This window comes from Drosophila grimshawi, unplaced genomic scaffold, assembly GCF_018153295.1.
Source record: "Drosophila grimshawi isolate 15287-2541.00 unplaced genomic scaffold, ASM1815329v1 contig_848, whole genome shotgun sequence".
Taxonomy (NCBI): Eukaryota; Metazoa; Arthropoda; class Insecta; order Diptera; family Drosophilidae; genus Drosophila; species Drosophila grimshawi.
The window spans coordinates 8,412,263-8,431,475 of NW_025063692.1; the positions used below are offsets into that span (position 1 = coordinate 8,412,263).

At 38.5% G+C, this 19,213-nt stretch overlaps 1 protein-coding gene across 1 annotated transcript; it reads left to right on the forward strand.

Annotated features, from left to right (window-relative positions):
• Window positions 1-15,306: 15,306 nt before the first annotated feature.
• Window positions 15,307-17,028, forward strand: LOC6565703 (endonuclease G, mitochondrial). Its single transcript, XM_032738834.1, has 4 exons — window positions 15,307-15,602; window positions 15,653-15,829; window positions 16,005-16,801; window positions 16,885-17,028. The coding sequence occupies exons 1-3, from the start codon at window positions 15,435-15,437 to the stop codon at window positions 16,794-16,796; spliced, it is 1,137 nt and encodes a 378-aa protein (XP_032594725.1). The 5' UTR covers window positions 15,307-15,434; the 3' UTR covers window positions 16,797-16,801; window positions 16,885-17,028.
• Window positions 17,029-19,213: the final 2,185 nt, after the last annotated feature.

The window sequence follows — 19,213 nt, forward strand, 5'->3', positions numbered from 1 at the left end:
AAATACGTTTACGACGCAGTTCCAGTGCGGACTTTGGGTAGAACTGTAGATGGGTAGATTGGAGGAGTACTCGACATTTACATTATTTGCTCTCTACCAGTTTTGCCATTGCAATCGAATTATTATTGATTGGGCCCCGCATCTGGTCGCAATCTGCAAAAAGCCTCCAAAACTGACTGCGGGCCATTGATGTGTTTATTGCTCCGGTTTTCTTCTTTTTTTTTTTTTGGCTGAGATCAATACAGAATGAGACCCGTGTCCAGACTGACACTGAGGTGGAAGACAGCGGCTAGCTATGCTAATTAGCCATCAATGCGAACAAAGTCTTTTGGCTAGCCGAAGCCGCGGATAGAGCCAAGTGGAAGCGCCTTAATTGACAGCTTAGCTTGGCCAGCTCTAATGGAAATTTGTGTAGCCTCTAGACTTCGATTTCTGGATTTGCGACTGAGAATTCAATGGCTGGCAAATAGCTAAAATAAATGAACCAAATGCCAATGGCAAAAAAGCTGATGGCTAACAGGCAAATCTAATTAAAGCTAATAACTCGATCGCTCGTTCGAGTTCAGCTGTTCTACGGCCAAATAATCCAGTTCAATTGAATTCGCTTCGTTTGATCATCAGCTCAAATTGCGACACGGCTGTAAGTAAATTCCCATAAATCTAAATTTCAAACACTCGAATGCACTTTGCACCGTTTCAAATAATCATACTTTTTTCGGGCCAGACATAGTAAATAAATTTCGAGCAAGTAACTTGTTTCCAAATGTAAATGCTATTTTTATGTAGAGTTCAAGCTATGTTAAAGAAAAGGCATTGCTTTTGAAAATTGAAAATTGCGGAAAGTTTAGGCATGCAATTGCTCAATAGAAAGAAAACAAGATACATCTTGATGTCATATGAATTTAAAGATTGATTGACCACCATTAAATGAAGTTGGCAGAGTTTATTTTGAAAACATTTCGCTGACTTTTTATATACAGATGCATATGCATAGGTGAATAGTGAGCCCAATTTTAACGGTTTTTTTTTTGTCTCAAATTTTACCAAAAGCAATACAACTTTTCTCAAATATGATATCCGTGTAGTGAACCGATTATATAATGTTCTTGGAAGGGAGAGGTGGGGAGGTGTGGCGATCGAGGCGGGCGTCAAACAAAGATCAAGGCAAACAGTTTAAGCCGCTTTATGATGTGTTAAAATGATTGCAGCAACAACAAAAACAAGAACAGAGTGGCAATGACAAGCAGCAGAATAAGAATGAGATGATAACGATGACGCTGACACTGTAGGCTGAAGCTGGAGCTGTAGCTGTAGTTGGAGAGCTAAGGCTAAAGCCGAATGCGAACACAAAAGTCATTCGCATCGTCATCGTCATCCTTCCCATAGACATTTGCTTTGACTTTGAATCAAGTGCGGCGGCAGCTGTTGCAAACGCATCATGACTTGGATGGTTGGGATTGGCATTGGTATTGGTATTGGTATTGGAATTGTGGCATTTGCTCTTCTTCATCTTCGAGCTTCTTCGTTTGCCCCGATAATTGATCATCATCAGTCGTTTTAATTGATCGCTTTGGCCGCATGCATTTTGCTCTGCATCGCATTTCGATTGTAATCAATCACTTTCGTGGAACTGCCACACAGTTGTTGCCTGCTGCCTGAATGAACTATGTGGAGCTATGTGTGCGACTCGAACTCCAACTCCAACTCGGACTTAAGACAACCGACAACGCGACTTCATCACACTTTACCCGCACTCGCACACTCGCACACTCGTACGCTCTCCCTCTCTCTTTCCATCTTTGAACGGGCGTTGTCAACGGGGCTGAAAACTTCAGAATTGTTGATCGGTTGGCATTTTCTTTCGTTTTCCAATCATCAACGCAATTGCGTACGTGAGCTGACGCACAAAGTTGTCATTGTCATTGTTAGCTTCTCATACTATATATGTATGGTATACATCTTTCTATCTATCCATCCATTCATCCATTCATCCATACATCCATCCATCTATCGCCTAGTTAAATGTTGTGTGTAATTGTTACCGCAATATCGTGTATCATGCTGCGTCAATAAGTCACTCGCTGGCATTTCTGTTATGCATTCGAGCAACAGTTGCCATTGAAAGTAGCAGCAAAAGCAACAACAAATAGATACTTGAACAACTGGAACAAAAGGTAGCTATATAAAGCACTTCAAAGTTCAATCAATAATGATAGGGATTGCAATAAGAATTGGTCACATGTGGTACAAATGTAAAAAAACTGCTAAAATTTGTATCAAATTTACAGAAAATGTACAAAATAATCGGCAATTATCTTTCAGCACGATATTTGTCTAATCAAGGGCTGCTTTATATAGTGATCTACTTCTAAACACCTTCCAATAGATAACCGGAGCTGCAATTAAATAATTGGCATCAAACAGAGCAAATAAATGGCTTACTGTTTACACTAACTGTACAGATGCTTCTTACTTTTCTCAGTTATCCTGCCAGTATAAATCTTTATTGTAGTTAGGACCCCCACACTTAAATTAATAAACAAGTGCGTCCATTAAGAAAACACATATAGCACACACACACACACACATACACACACACATACACACACACACACTGATTTTATGCTGGGCCATTTTTCGAATGTCTTTTATGACAAATGTCATGACTAATTGTATGGCTCTTAAAAATTTTACGATCGTCCCAAGACACATTGGCCTCCATGGGCCAACAGAATCAAACAAATCTGAAGGTTCTAGCCGCTATCTGCCGACTGTGCAATACTCTATTTTCAGTAATGGAAACTAACCGAAAAATCGCCTTCTTGTGACTTATGGATAAAGTATCTAATGTTTTAAGAATTCTTCAGTGATTGAATTAAAAAACAAAATACAACTTCTATGATTTAGGAGCTAGTCTATAGCTTCAGTTGCCACAGACGTAAGTGGGCATGGCAGAGAGACCTGACATTTACAATCATATATATATACCAAATTCAAAGATTGTAGTTCTAATAACTTCGAGAAGAATCACCACATACAAGTGTATTGTAGGATCAGAAAGCAAAGTAGAGCATTTTATGCACCCAGGCATAAACCTTAAAATGCAAATGAGCATGAATTGAGCCACACACAGTTTATGGGACAAGTTCTTTAAAAATAAATTTGGCTGTCAACTGCGTAGTAAAAACTCATGATGTTACGATGTAGCAACAACAGCTCAATTTGTGTGTGGTTTTATATATGTACATATGTTTTTTAACTATAAATCAATAATTTGTTATGTGTGTGCGTTTGTGAGTTTGTTGTGAAAGCAAGTTCGTTGCCTAAGTCTTTTGTTTATGAGCAAGGAAATTCAAAGGTCTTTTTGCGCTAATTTCTGTCCATGTGTGCGTGTGTTGTGCTCGCAATTTGAAAGTTCCAGGTTTTTGTGAAAGGAAGCGTTGCTTTTTTTTGGTTTTTGAATCATATGCAAATTGCATTATGTTGACTTTTGGATGGCCACAAATATAAACAGAGACAACAACGAAACAACTAAACAACACGACAAGACAGCGACAAACAGCAAACAACAAACAAGAAACCAACAAACAGCAAGCGGAAAAAGCGTAAATCACGCGCACCGTGTGGCACAGCTGCAAAACTTGAGTTCCCCTAAGAAAAAAGAAGCAAAAGAAGCAGCAGCAGCAACATCAGCAGCAGCATTGGACAAAGAAGAAGAGGAAGCAGCAGAAGCCACTGCATAGATTTGCGCAAGATTTGCGAGTGTTTTTGGGCGCTAGAGATTTGTGTGTCTGTTGTCAAATCGTTCAGTGATTTGTCTTGGCAACGCGTGTGCATTCAATCAGCTGCAACTGTCAAGGAGCAACAATAGCTACAACAGCAACAGCAATAGCATCAGTAACAACTTGCAACTATCAAGCAGCAAGAAGAGTTTTCAGCCCAATTGACACTTGAGGCGTTGGCCAGCAGTTGCAGGCAGCAGCTGCTGCTGCTGCTATTGCTGCTGCTGCTGCTGCTGCTTTCTGCGACGAGGCAATTTATAAACGAAATAAATTCAATTGACTTGTTTGCCGCAGCATTTACAGTTGGCAACAATTGCAGCAATGCCATAAATCGTTTGGCCAAGAAGCCAAACGCGCGCTCGCTCTCAAGAGCTTCCATCGACTCTTCGGATTGGCGGCTTGCTGACTCCGGTCATTTCAGTGGCCAAACTGCGTAACAATAAATTTTCAATGCAAACAAGTTGCAGGAAAAAAAAAATGAAAAAAATAACAGACTCGCAAAAATCGGAGAGGCGACATCGCATTGGCCATTTGGCAAAAGTTGTCTCCGGTTGCTGCGATTGTTGCTGCTGCAACTGCAGCATTTGTTATTTGAATTTCAAAAATTATGGGCACAAATTTGTTTTATTGCCAAAGTCAAGGCGTGCAATCATTAAATGCAACAGCATGCGGTCCAAGAACCAAGCCCCAGCACCTGACTGGGCACCTGAGCAAATACAACAACAGTAACAGGCCAAAGGAAGCTCGAAACTGTCTCAACTAACAGATACCCTGTAGTCACGTTCCCAACTCTCTTTTTCTCACTCCCTCTCTGGACATTAAATATGTTTTGTTCTTTATTCAAACATGCTGAAAATCGAATGATATTTAAAGACTTGCTGAAATGCGTCTTTCTTGGTTTCACCAATCCTTTTCATTTAATTTATTTCATTTTGAATTTATTTCAAATCTAGATTTTAATGTATGTACACATATTGTATATAATTTAATTTATAACTTTAGCTTTAATTTTAATGTATATTTTCATATTTTAAAACCTTTTTTAAAATATTGGACTGGGAGGGTATACAAAGATCACTGGCCGTGATTGCTTGAATTGTGCACTAAAAGCATTTCAGCTAACTTAAATATGAGCACATCATTAGCTTAAAATTGTTACTTAGCCATGCAATGTCCAAGCAAGCGTTCGTCTCTCCAGCTTTTTGTTCTTCTTCTTGTTGTTCTTGTTCTTGTTGTTGTTGTTTTTGTGTGTTTTCCTATGGCAAAGAACTATCTAAATTTGTGATGCTGCAGGCTAGTACCCTGGCAAGCGAGCAACCTGGCAACTGAGGAGTGTTTGTTAGCTTGCTTGGCGCTAGAATTCCGTGCAGCACAATGTCTGATTAACACGTGCGCAAATTATAAGATTTTATGCATTTGCCACAGATATCTAAAATGTTCTACGCTTGCGCTCAGCACTCGGAGATAAAAGCAAAAATGCTCAAGCTGCCGACATGGCTGTGACTTTGGCTTCGGCAACAGCTTCAACTGAGGCACTCATCATTTAAGAGTTATGGATGCATGGTTATGCATGTGCTGCACGCACACACATACACACAGTGCAACACACCTGTGCTTGACTGAAGCGCACTTTTGAGCACTTTATTAGCGCATTGAGCCGCCTAAATATATGGCTAACCAAAATGGCCAAAATGAATGACCATGAAATACTGTAACGTTCAAAGCGTGCAGCACAGCTGGCCCAAGGGGGGGTTGTATGCAACAGATCTATGTACCTCTACGTGTACGTGCATGTGTATGCCAGTTGTGGGGCGTGCTTTAGCGGCTCCTCAACAAACTGACCTATATACGAATATCTTTCTTTCGCCATGCTCTGCACACTCGCAAAGCGTACAAAGCTACTACTACTACTACTACTACTACTACTACTACTACTACTACTACTACGACTACTACTATTACAATGTTGTGTGCATATAGACAATGGCTTGAAGTAAACTTGACTGATTTATGTTAATGAGCTCAATGTTAATATACGAGTATTGCTCGTGATTCACCTGGCTCCTGCAGACTAAAATATTCCTGAGAACTTGTATTATATAATGCCCGAAGTGTACGCTGTTAGTGGTTAACAGCGCTTTAAATTTAAATTTACACGCTTGTGCCTGGGCCATCACAAGAGCCTTGCAGCTTACAAATTTATGCACTTACATATAATTTCAATAAAAAATAAATAAATAAAAATATATTTCACTGTTGGAAAGTCTATCTACTAATTAAAATACCAGATGTGTGTATAGTAAATTAATATATTAACATACGGCAAATATGTGATTTGATTGAATGTGATTTGTAACAATAATAAACTATTCATTCGATTAAATATGATAATAAGAGAATATTTGTATTGATAATTGAAAACAGACAAACATACATCTAATATATAAATATATATGTAATTATTATTATATGCTATATTAGCTTATATTAGAAATACTACAAAAAATCGTTTGTTATAAAAGGTTGCTATTTTTTCAATGCTCACAATAAATTACGTTCAAAAAATACATTAACTATTTAAAAATAAAACTAAAAATAAAATACGATTGTATTACAATACACAAACAAGTATTTGTGTTCTCTCAAGAGCCCTGTATAAATATAAACCACACCTGCAAAGAGATCGCGACAAAGTGTGGCAATTGTTAACATTAAATGATAAGAGCTACCACTTCCTATGTCGATTCCAGCCCACAGATCACAGTACTGGTAGAGCCGAACATCCGAGCTGCCTCCAGATATGAGGAATCAACATTTTTAGACAACTTACGCATTTGATGGCTACTGCTCGATATTTGGACAAAGAGCCAATCAAAGTGCGTTGGCATTCTTACTACTTAGCCACTTGGCCACTTGGCCACTTCCCACTGGCTGCGACACGCCCACGTCGGTACTATCAAATATCCATGGCCCCAGGCGGAATACCAAAACCAAACTGAACCAACTACAACTACTACTACCACTACTACAACAACAACAACAGCTATAACTGCTACAATAACAACGAGAGCAACAACCGTAGGAAAAGACAAGAACACGCACAAATCTATAAAGTGAGTATTTACCCAACGCGTACGCTAATTTTAAAGCAGTTGAAGCTGAATTTGAAGTTGAAGTTGCTTTGCTGTGCTATCCACATGCCGTAATTACTTCCTACTGGCCGGGGTTTTATAGAGGGCAGTAGAGGTAAAGCAAACCCCAACAGCAACAACAGCTTTGGCAAATTCTCAACTTTAGAAGCTAGCTACGAATCGCGTCTAGCGATTTTCAATTACATTACGCTGACATTTCTATGTGTGTGTGTATTTTATTTGGACAAACCACAAAACAAAAACACATGCCAAACCCCATGCCGAACCCATTCCATTACGATGCATTGCACTGCGATCCGGTCAGTGAGAAAGATAGATATACATATACAAATATATAGAGAGAAAGAAAGAGATATATATTCATATATAGAGAGAGAATGAGATAGACAGAGGGAGGGCGACTGAGAAAAAGACGTAGAAATGTGGTGCGCGTGTTTGGTGGCGTTGCGTGTCTTTTGGCATGTGTCCACGCGAAATTGATATCGAACATAATTTTAGCAGCAAGCCACACACACACACAATGCTGCCTCATATAGTTGTTGCCACAAAAAGGAAATGGTTGAAAAATGCCAACAAGATTTGCGCGGTTGTTCGGTGAGTCGTCCGCTCGTCCGTTCGTTCATTCTCCCGATCCGCTGGTGAATCGTTGGATGGTCGTTCCGTTGCCTGCCAACCTCTGCATGTTGACGATGATAATGATGATGATGATGATGATGATGACAAGGCTGCAAGGTTACAAGTTTTTCCAGATCGGCACAGAGCCCCACTAACTGCAGCCGCCAGTTGAAATATGGACAATGGCATGGACTTGCAACATGCAGCTTCATCTGCTCACTGCTCACTGCTTTGTGTTTGTGCTTGTGCTCCGTGGTTGCGATTCGAGCACAACATTAAACAGATCGTAAACACTTTAGCTTTATCTGTTCAGCCCGTTGTTGTTGTTGTTGCTCTTGTTGCTTTTATTGCTGATAACGTGCCGCAGACAATTGCAATTGTTGCTGTTGCCATCCACTGTTATAGATTTCGTTCATGTTCAAATCAATTTGATGTTTAAATTTGCACTACAAGCTTGCCAGACACAGCAGACCGGCAAGTATCGATGAATACGAGCACGAGTTAGTTGAAATTATCGCATACCAAGTTCTTCAGCTTTTTTTCTGGTTTTTTCACAATTCAAGCACAATCGGATTTGAAAACTATTCTATTCGTACTATTCGTTCTTAAATAATTGTCGTATAAAATTAAAAACTGAATACGAAATCACAAGAATCTAACTTATCTTAAGATACTGTTGGGATGGGTGCAAAATGTTGTTGCACCATTTCGTAGAAAATCAAGCGATCTTTACTGATAACCATATTTCGCTGATCTCTGTTCCAGCTATAGAATCAAAACAGCTACTTAATATGCTTCATTCATCGAGCAATAGAAACGCAGAAGGCAGCTTGTGAGTACGTGCTATGCATATCGAAGCAAATGAAACAAATGTATAAAATTGCGGCTATTTGGATACATACATATGTATGCTTGAACGATCGTATATATCGATCTGCAGCATATAGTGTGAGTTATGTACAATTTGAGGCCCAACTTCGCTTAGCTCAGCGCTGTGAAGTAGGCTCCCTGCTGCCTACTCCCTGTTCCCGCAATGGCGTTGCAAATTTGCATTCATTGATTGCCGTTAGAAGCACTTGGCACAAATTGGAGCAAAGGCTAATCGAATAGAGCATAAATCAGTGAATTGCCGCCGGTGCTGTTCTACAAAATACCCAGTACATATTAATTATGGCATAACTTTTGCATTTATTTATTTTTTAATATTCATGATATTTACTGAACAAGTTAAGCTATATGAGATACACATATAAAGGATTGTTTCTTTTGGAAATTTGATACGGAACGGAACATATTTTAAATATGCTCGATCTGTCTAGTCCGCACTCAATATTTAGCAAACTACGAGTATTTGCTGCTAATAAGGTATGCTGTACGGAGATACACTTGCTTGAGAAATGAAGCACTTAGTTATAAAAACTATTGCGTATTGACAGATTGTTAGAGTGTCGGTTCGCCTGTTTGATTGCAATAAATTGTTGATAATAAGTAGACTCAACCATTTGTTTGCATGCAAACGGACACTGATGCTTTTTTGGCGATTATCTAATAGAAACATTTCGTTTGCTTGAAAGTTGCTAACGTTCCGGTTCGACAACATTTTGACTAATTAACAACAATGTTTATTGCCTGAAAGCAAATTTGCTGTTATTATTCGTTGTTGGTTGTTGGATGTTGGCTGTGGCCTGTTGTCCAAGACTAGACGTCACTGGGAACGGGTTTTAAGGCATCGGCCAATGGCTCACGTTTCCTGGCCAAGGCGACGACAATCATAATCGCTAGTGACAAATGCATAAAAAACGAAGAAGAAAAAAATGCTGAAGAAAGATCGATATGCATGCATACCAGCAATATATTAAAAGGGTATTGAGTATTGGTAGATACGCATATTTTTAACCGCTTCATAGCACAACTGGTATTACTGGCATACCATATTGACGCAACTGGCTAACTGGCGTTTGTTTTCCCTGCCTCTTGTACGCATCTGCATCCCCAACTACAGTTGCAATTGCAGCAAATATAACATCTCAAGTCAAGACAAGTTCTGTCTGCCAAACTTGGCTGCAAATTATTCAGCATTCATCGTTCGGCATTCATAGACATAAATAGCCATTCACATACTGAATGCACGAATACCAATAACAACTAACTAAAAGATCACTCAATAAAGTATTTCAATTTCTGCAGGCACTGTCTACAGCAAAATAAAAAGAACAATTAGTATATATCTGACAGCCAGTAAATAATAAATTGACGAATCTCGATTATAGCATTTTTCATTCTGAAATTCAAAATAAAGCCTAACCTGCAATCGCAAATGAATTAATTTAATTCAATCTAGAATAAACGGGGTCAATCTAAGAAAATATTCCATTTGTATTCGTTTTGCACTTGAATCGAAAATATATAAATATATATTCGACTTAGGTCTATTTATATATAAATTCCTAGAGTGCCTTCGTTAATGCATTTGCCATTTCCTGACATAATCATAATAGACACATGTACATACATGCGCGACTAATAACTCAAATTACTCGCATGCTTAATGTCAAAATGAAATTCTAAGCTCAAATAAATCTGAAGCCATAGAATCCGATATTCATTAGCGAACATGTCTTAAGTAAAGCTCTAGAGGAATTTATTAGAGGTCTGTAGCGTCTGGCACTTGTTCCCATCCAGTTCAGTCCACCTGTCCAACTGTGGCAAATTGATTGCCAAGGGCGTTAGGCAGAACAAAACAAAAAACAACAACAACGACAACAACAAATTGATTGTTTCAAGCAATTGATATGCATATCTAAAGCTGCTCAAGTTGTCTTGTCTTGTCACTTGACTCACTTCAATTACGTTCCGAAAGCGCACTATCTACCGACACACAAAATAGTATTGTACACAAAAAAAAAAAAAAACAACAACAACAACAAAAATAAATGGCAACAAGCAACAAAACGGTACAAATAATATTGAAAACGATTTATTAAGTTCGCACATTCGAAAAGCACTTGAGGCTGACAATTAAAAAGCACTCGGCATCAAATTTAGACGATGACGGTTGCTGCAAAAACAACGCAAACGGGACGAGGGTGGTAATCGTTGCAGGGGGGTGGGAGATTGGGGGATTGGATGAATGGCAACGAGTATGGAGCTCTCACGATTTGCTGGCTTTGACCAGTGAGCAGCTGTGGCAAATGTGACTTAGACTTATTTTACTTGACTCAACGATACTCTGTAAAACAATTTTAGAAACGCTTAATTTGAGCCATAGCTAGTTTTCTTTAAGTAACTAAATTTAATTAAAGATATTAAAAGCTAATAGGAGCACAGTTCTCCTACGACGGGGTGTCAATAGACGATAGCTTAAAAAATTCTATATCTGAAAACAGGGTATATATTTCATCTTTTTTTTTCGTTTTCTAAGCGCGCATCAAATCACAACAACCAGAGCAAAAAATCTTCCCAATACTAACCTTCTGGACAGTACAAACTTAAATCCAGTGCAAGTTTCAATTGAATGAAGTAATCTTCTGGGTTTGTGCGAAGGCTGACAGTATTTAGGCAAGACCAAACTTATTGATTTAATGACTCTCGTTTGACTTCAATATATTATTATCAATCTAATCTTTGTTGTCGCGATGTGTGTCCTAGTTGTGTAAAGAGTATCTTATAGTCGGACAATATCAACTCGAGCACGCTTATTTGTTTGTTTTAGGTTTTTGGTTTGATTTGCACCTTGATTACTTATTCGCATGCGCTCTCCTAACAGCGGCAACAAATTATCTGTTTAATTGTGAGAAAGACAACAACAGCAACAATAGCAACTGAAATTGGATCCCAATCGCATTCATTGTATCTATAACTGCCAAATGTATCTGTAACTAAATGGTTGCTCAAGCTCAAGCGCAGTTCTCAATGGAAACAAGAGAAAAGATTCAACCAAACTGTGGGATGACGAAGTGTCAATACACTAGCAGATTTTGTATGGATGTAGATTTGATGAGAAAGTTGGATTTATTGAAAATGGTTCGAATGTCATGAATAGTACTAAGACTAAAATTGTCTTAGCTGTAATTATATCAACTAGCTAGTATAAAAAGAAACTGCTGTATCAAGTCTCATTAAAACGAAATATACGATGAATGACAGATATAATGACAAAAGTGAATTACTCTTTGGAATACACTCAAAAAAATGAAATAAAATGCGCAGGTAGCTGCCATTGTTGTCTGTACTCGTATTATCATTATATGGTATTGTTTGGCATGGTTGTTATTATTATGATTTGTTTATTGTTGATTTTATTTAATGTATTTTGCATTAAACATTCAGTAAATTGTATTTGGTATTCGTTGTGTGGGGGTCCCTGCTTGTTAAACGCTTGTGCTCCATGTGCAAAATTGCTTGAGCGTTTAATTAAAACGAGATTAAAAACTTGAATCAAAACGCTAAATATTTTAATGGTATTCAATGCTATTCACACTCGTGAACACAATACCCAAGTAGCATTCAAATGCACTCAACACTCAGTTCTTGACATGGTTCAAACGGTTAAAAGAAAGTGGCAATCAGAGCGAGAGCCTGTAGATATGTGCACAGATTCAGATACAGATGCAGACAGTAGATGCAGATACAGTTGACCAGCAGCAATTGTTGCAACAACAATCAAATCATCGCCACATCAGGCAATTGTCAACAACACCAACAGCAACTGCAGAGAAAAGCAAAAAACAACAACAATTTTGGACACAAAATGTTGCACAAATTAAAATTGAACACAATAATCAGCGCGACATGCTGTTGCTATTGCCACTGCAATTGTTGTTGTTCTTGTTGTTTTTGTGGCTTGCTTTTTTTTTTGCCGTTGTCGATTGTTGCTGTGTTATTGTTGTTGTACTTGCTGGCTGTGTCCTGCTTACTTGTTGCCTGTGTGTGGACTGTCAACAGCATTGTCTTCCTCATCGTTTGCTTCTGCTGCTGGCAGACACGAAATTTGTACCGCACTGCAAGCACCAAAATCAAAAGCAACAGCAACACCAACAAGAACGGCAACCGTCTGTTGCACATGGCCAGAGCAAATGACTTTATTATAGGTTTTTAAATTTATAATCGCAACATTTACCATGCTAAACACTCCAAATTCCAGCTGGCCTGCCAGCTCTTCTCTTGCAACAACAGCAACAACAACAACGACAGCAACAATAATTTGCATTTCTTTCAACTGTTGCCACATGGAGTGTGTGTGCGTGTGTGCTTAATGACATGAGTTAAACTTATTTTTGGGCTATATATAAACATTTGAAAACAAGTAAATAGCAGAGACCATATGCAATGATTATTTTCAAGATGAATGGCAAACAATATCTAAAAAATAAGACAAGCTTATTATAATAAAGTAAAAAGTAAATTTATTATGTCAACTCTAGTATCTGTAGATATATTGGCGTGTCGATCGTAAGTGTCATAATCAATTAAAGAAAAAGAAGTGGGGGTTGGTATACGTTGTCAATGGTAAAGCGACAAAACAAAGTCGTCCTTGCAATTCAAATGAATATCGAGGAAAAATCGTGGGCCCAAATTGAAATCCAGCATTATTTTAGAGGTCGAACCATAATCAAAAATGCATTGCTCTTAAAAATGTATACAGTTTTGATAAGCTTATGGCTATGGAAAGCTTTAAACCATCTCATCCCACCTGACAAGAAGTTATCTGTCGACCGGTGATTCCTCTGCTATGTGATTTACATCCAGCAGGCTTCAACTTATGTACTGCCAGCAACAAAGATACAGATAAAGCTACTACACATTTTTTGTATATTTGTGGAGGCGAGTTTTGGCTTAGCTCGGGTCCATTATCAGGTCAACTGTTTAACTAAACAAAACAACGTTTAGAGCTGATCAGCTTACTGCCCACTTGGACTCGATACCACCCAGCTATTTTGGGAGCACTAATCCAAGCAACATTCAATCCTTGGGTGTGATAATTTAGATCCCATTAACAAAATGAAGACCTACGCAAATCGATTCGGAACTTGGGCGTGGCGTGGGCCAACAACAAAATTTTTTACTGAAACCATTTGATATTTGATCTTTTAGAATCTATTGACAAGTTTCGAAGCTCCATTGAGACCATTTCAATTGATCCCTCACGAATAAAGATGAAGATGATGCTGAAGCTAAGCTCGTGAGGCATGCACATAATTTGTAGCTTTAGCTCATTATAAATGGAATATATGTTGTGGGATAGGATGAGAAGAGGGAAGGGAACATAATAAACAGACAGAAATTCGATGTTTGAAAGTTCGGAAGTCGAATCAGTTTTGCCACTTGTTGTCAGCATTTACGAGTTGTCACCGGTTGGGGCAACAGCCTCGTTTTTTTTTTTATCTCCTTCTGATCTTACGATCTTTAGATATTTCGGTCTTTTAGCAACTGCCATCAATTCGCATCATAGTTCATAAGTTTTTCTTTATCGGAAACTATAAAATGTCACAAACGCTTTTTATGACTACTTACAGCAGGTTTGGTTTGGCTTCAATCGGTTTGCTCAGCTGCTTTGTTCAGTTTGTATTTTTATTCTCGTCTCTTCTTGTTTTCCTATTTTCTATGGGTTCTGTTTTTTTAGTATTCTTATTATTATTATTTTTTTTTTGTGTGTGCGTTTGCTACTACTAATACTGCTTCCGCCTAATTCCGCCGTGGCTTACCACATTTGCGGTTGTTCTCACAAAATATCGCAGTATATTAATTTCTATGATGTAAAGCCAACGTGCAAATACTCTTTGTATTTAAGATAAGCTTTTTTTTTAATTTTACAATTTTATTGGAATCCTAAAATATTTTCTTTGCTTTTATCCTTTAGCATCTCAGTTCGACTGTTTTTTGTTGTTCTGCTTAGCATTGTTTTCACAAAATTAAGAACATATCTAATTCGTCCAACAAATACATCAGGCCACAAACCACATTTAAATAGCGTTGAGCACAAATCTCAGCAAGCGTATTAAAGGCATTTTAAGTTCCTAACACTGATCGCATTAACTTTATATAGCTCTTGTTGCCCATGTGCACGGCGCTGTGCGTTTTTTGTTGCCACCAACTCCGACTGTGCCGCCGACTCTGCCATTGAGTCCAAGTCTGTTGCTCAGACGCGAAGTAAATTTATGCGAAATTCTCGTGCTTCTCATGGCTGATAGCGGCTCCGTTTATTTTTTTTTTATTTTATTTTTTTTATTTTTTTGTAGTTGCAGCCGCATATTAATAAATGTATGTACACACAAATATGTATATGCATATGTATGTTTGCATTAGTGTGGGTAAATGGCCAGTTAGTTCATCGTCTACTGCGATAGATAGTTAATGTTTTATTAGAGCTTGCGTGCCAGGGCTGTGGCTCTGCCAATTTGGGTGAGGGTCAATGGGGAAGGCTCCGCGCTGCCAATGCCTTTAGCTTGGTCAAGGGGCGTTGTTTCGTAGTTTTTATAAGCGTAGATCTTTTAAATATGCCTTAAATCTACACTGATATTAGAAACAAACTTAATGCGTATTAAAAAGGGCATAGGTCTGTCAAATTCTAAATGAATGTAATTTTAAAATTGTTTTTTTTTTCCTTTGAGACTGCATTTATCACAAAATTTAAACTTGTTAGTTATACACACGTACACTGAATCATATGGAAAACTATCGTTGATTATTTAATGTAAAATTTGATTTTACTTTCAATTAGCCTAACAAAAATGTTTGATTTTAGAAAACACATAAAAGTTGTACAACTGCTTCCCAGCAATCGTTCGAAGTAGAGATCCAAATTTTGCGTCAACAGACCGACAGCAGCTCTGCAGCTCTTATATAGATCAATGTTTATGTAGGTTGGTATCAGAAACTTGTCCAGATGGTAGTGCCATCTCTAACACTGCCTATTGCATTGGCCGCGCTAACGGGATTATTGGGATTTATAGTGGGCGCCGTGCTGCAACAGGATGCATCGTATCGCAACATACAATCGACTATGGCAAACGATCCATATATCTATCAGCGTCGTCAGCAAATTTTCGATGCGGTAAGTCGCCAACTGACCACCACAAATATTCTAATTATATATGTATATAGCTGAGATTAGTGGGGCATCCGCGTGCATTATTTGAAACCGCCCCACTGTTTCACGTTGCGGAGCCAAGTGAAAATAACATCAATTTAAGCGGTGATCAAACTAACCAGATTACAGATGAAGTCGATTCTGTTTTTGCCAACTATATGAAATGGTTTCAAAATAATATGCAAGCAGTGGTAAGTTGGAAAGATCATTTATGGATTCAAAGTATACAAATTGCACTTAACTCAACTTTTGACTCATTTTTATGAAAACACCTTCACTGCGAGTTTAGTGAACCTATGTCATATCGACTCGTAGATGTAACATATAATTTTCTTGTTTCTTTCAACGCTGAACATCTTGCCACAGACCATGTTCTTCACCTTCTCGCTGGGCCATGACACGAGCCAGCTGCCGGATTCCGCGCATGTAGCCACACTGATGAAGTACGGCTTTCCGGGATTGGATGATGTGCACGTCTATCGAAATTTTGTGCTCTCTTATGATCGACGCAATCGCATTGCGCACTGGGTGTGCGAGCATTTGGAGAGCGAATGTTTAACTGAGACGCCAGCGACCATTGTGCAGAAGCCAGCCGAATTTCTGATCGATTCAAGCATACCGCTTATATTCCGTGCCAGTCAACTGGATTATCGCAATAGCGAGTGGATTGGAGGCCATCTGGCATCGCCACACAACTATCGCTGTGATCCCAGCAAATATATTGAAACTTTCATATTGCCAAACATAGCGCCATTGAGTCATGGCCTCAAGTCAAAGATATGGACACGCTTAGAGGCCTATATCCGAGAGCTGACGATTAAATGCGGCTCGGTATACGTTTACACAGGGCCGTTGTTCATGCCGGAACGCATTACGTTCCGGAATTGGGCGATACGACATCAGGTCATTGGCATGAACACTGTGGCGGTGCCCACACATTTCTTCAAAGTGATCATTGCCGAATGCAAGGAACGCGACGATCTGCCCTATATGGAGGGTTATGTCTTACCGAATGCCGATATCGACAACAATCTGGAATTGAGCTCATTCATATCCAATATCCGTGACATCGAACACTTTGCCGGACTCAAGTTCTACGATGGAGCACGACGACCGCAGCTGCATCACAATATTCAAACAATTGATCCATCACTTTAAGCTGGGTGTGTACTATTACAAACAGATATATATATATATATATATTTATGTATATATATATATGTACATTATTTATTTCTTTTATAAGGTACTCATGCCAACCGCCAGGCTGCTAACAAATTATTAAACCACAAGGAGGTTTCTTCAGTTGCAGGTGATTTGTTGCAAGTGTAGACAGACTGCTTTTTATACTATTGCAGAGAGTATTATAATTATATAATAAAGAAGATGTCTCCGACCCCATTCTTGATCATTATCGCTAGCCGACTGGATATAGCCATGTTCATCTAGTTTTGAAATTATGTTGATAAAACTCGGTTTTTACCATTATTTATGCTGCAAACAGAACTTATATCAAAGTTTCATAAGAGCAATCGTTTGAAAGCTGAGTTCTTGCATGAAAAACTTTTTTGTTCAACAATTTATCTTAATCAAACTCCCCAGTTATGCTCCTAACATTTAAATACTAAACACATATTTAACTTTCTATGCTTAAACCTTTGTTAGGGATCGCCTTAAGATGGTATTAAATTGTGAGTGCTCTGAGTTACACAACTTATACATATATTGTTGCTGTTTTGTGCTTGGATCTCGGTTCTGTTTTTCTTGAGAAGAATCTTTTAGATTTCCGCTGCGAATTCTAAAAGCAGCAACTTATCGTTCAGGATCTGACTACGCAACTGCTCAACGTTCTCGCCCTCTCTACAAATCTCTCTCTTTCTTTTTATGCTGCGGGCTCTTTCGCTCTTGCCAAAAATCTGTGCATGTTTAATTTTCATGATAATTCAAGTTTGTTTTTTTTTTTCTTTTTTTGGGTCTTACTTTGTTCTATGCGTTGTTGTTGTACTCATGTAATTAAAGTATCATTCACACCGTGTGTTCGCACAAATCTAACGGCATTTTGCTAAAATAATAATAATAAAAACACAAGCAAGAGCGAAAGAGTACGAAACAGAGATAGGCAGGCAGCAAATAACAAAGCACAAGCAAAAACAAAAAAAAAAACAAAAAACAGAACAACAAAAAGTCGTCGTTCGTTGCTTCCGCCGTGCGACAGAACCTAACAAAAGCGGCCGCTTCAATGACTCAACTTCAGATATGTACAAGCACCCCCCTTCCCCCACCCCCCCTCAAGACCCTCTTAGCACCACAGCACTATTGCTCTTCCCCTTGAGTACGCTATGCCCTCAGCCCCTCGCCTGGATTGCCCCAAAACCCATATCAACCCTGGCCTGTCCACGGTTGACAATTCTTTTAGTCTTTGACCTTTTCGGAGCATAATTGTTGTGCATGTGTGTGTATGTGTGTGTGTGTAAGTGTACCTGCTCAAGTTTTGTCGTGCTGGACAATTAACATGAACTTTTAGCTTTGCTTAATTACGCCAAGTCGTCGTTCTTAAAATGGCGCAAAAAAAAAGGTCGAAACCAAAAAAAAAAAAACGCTCCAACTTGAGGTTAATTACATTTTGAAGAGCAACAACAATATAACTTAGCAAAGCAAATTGAATTCTTGTTGTTGTTAGTGGTGCCAAGCAGCAAGCAGCAACCAGCAACAGTGGCTGCAGTCAGTTAATGGCATAGACATCAAGCGGCCACAGCAAACAGTCCGTGTGACAATTATGTAAATGGACGAACGCACTTCAAATTGTTATTCTTCTTGGTGTATGTGTGTGTGTGTGTGTGTGATAAATGTTGTTGTTGTTGCTTTGAAATAAGTGAATTTTGTTTGCTGAAGGTCATACTTACTCACACACACACGCCCAGGCAGACACTGACAGCCAGTTACCGTTAAGTGATGCTTTGGGGGTCAATTGCAGCTAGTTTGTGTCTTAAGTCATTTGTTTTTTGGTAAATGAAGCTGTTAGCAGACAAAAAATTGGACAAATATAAAGAGAAGAACTGAGCTAGGCTAAAAGGGAAGTACACGTTTTGTACTTCAGAGCTCATTTAATGTTGTTATTTGTGTGTGTGTGTGTTTGATAAGATTTTGTATTAGAATTGGTTAAAAGATTGGATAATGCTCTCCTTCATGGTGCAGTTATACATATATGTACCATAAACTCTAGCTATAGAAGGAAAAAGGCGATATCTAATAGTACGTAACTAGATAGTGGGGATACATCATTCAACATAAGCATTTTGTTTTAATTCTAGTATTACTTTCGAAGGTATTAAACCTAACCAAAATTGGCAGAGTTGCGTTTTAAAACTCTTAAAAATGGAAACTGAACAACATTTAATACAATACTTGATACATTCTCAAGTTTAACAACACTTGAAATTTGAAGAAGCTGCCCAGCTGGGCCTGCATTGTGTTGTGAACCACCTAGCAAGAAAACAAAACGTCAATTTGAATAATATACGGATCTTTATAAAATGGAAAGCTTATCATCTTATCGGCGTTGAAGAGCTTTCTTT

Excerpts from the sequence above, each read along its gene's own strand:
- LOC6565703 (XM_032738834.1), top strand. The coding sequence starts at position 15,435 with ATGGTAGTGCCATCTCTAACACTGCCTATTGCATTGGCCGCGCTAACG. Across the intron at positions 15,603-15,652 it reads GTCAGCAAATTTTCGATGCG|CTGAGATTAGTGGGGCATCC; the intron begins GTAAGTCGCCAA and ends ATATGTATATAG. Across the intron at positions 15,830-16,004 it reads AAAATAATATGCAAGCAGTG|ACCATGTTCTTCACCTTCTC; the intron begins GTAAGTTGGAAA and ends ATCTTGCCACAG.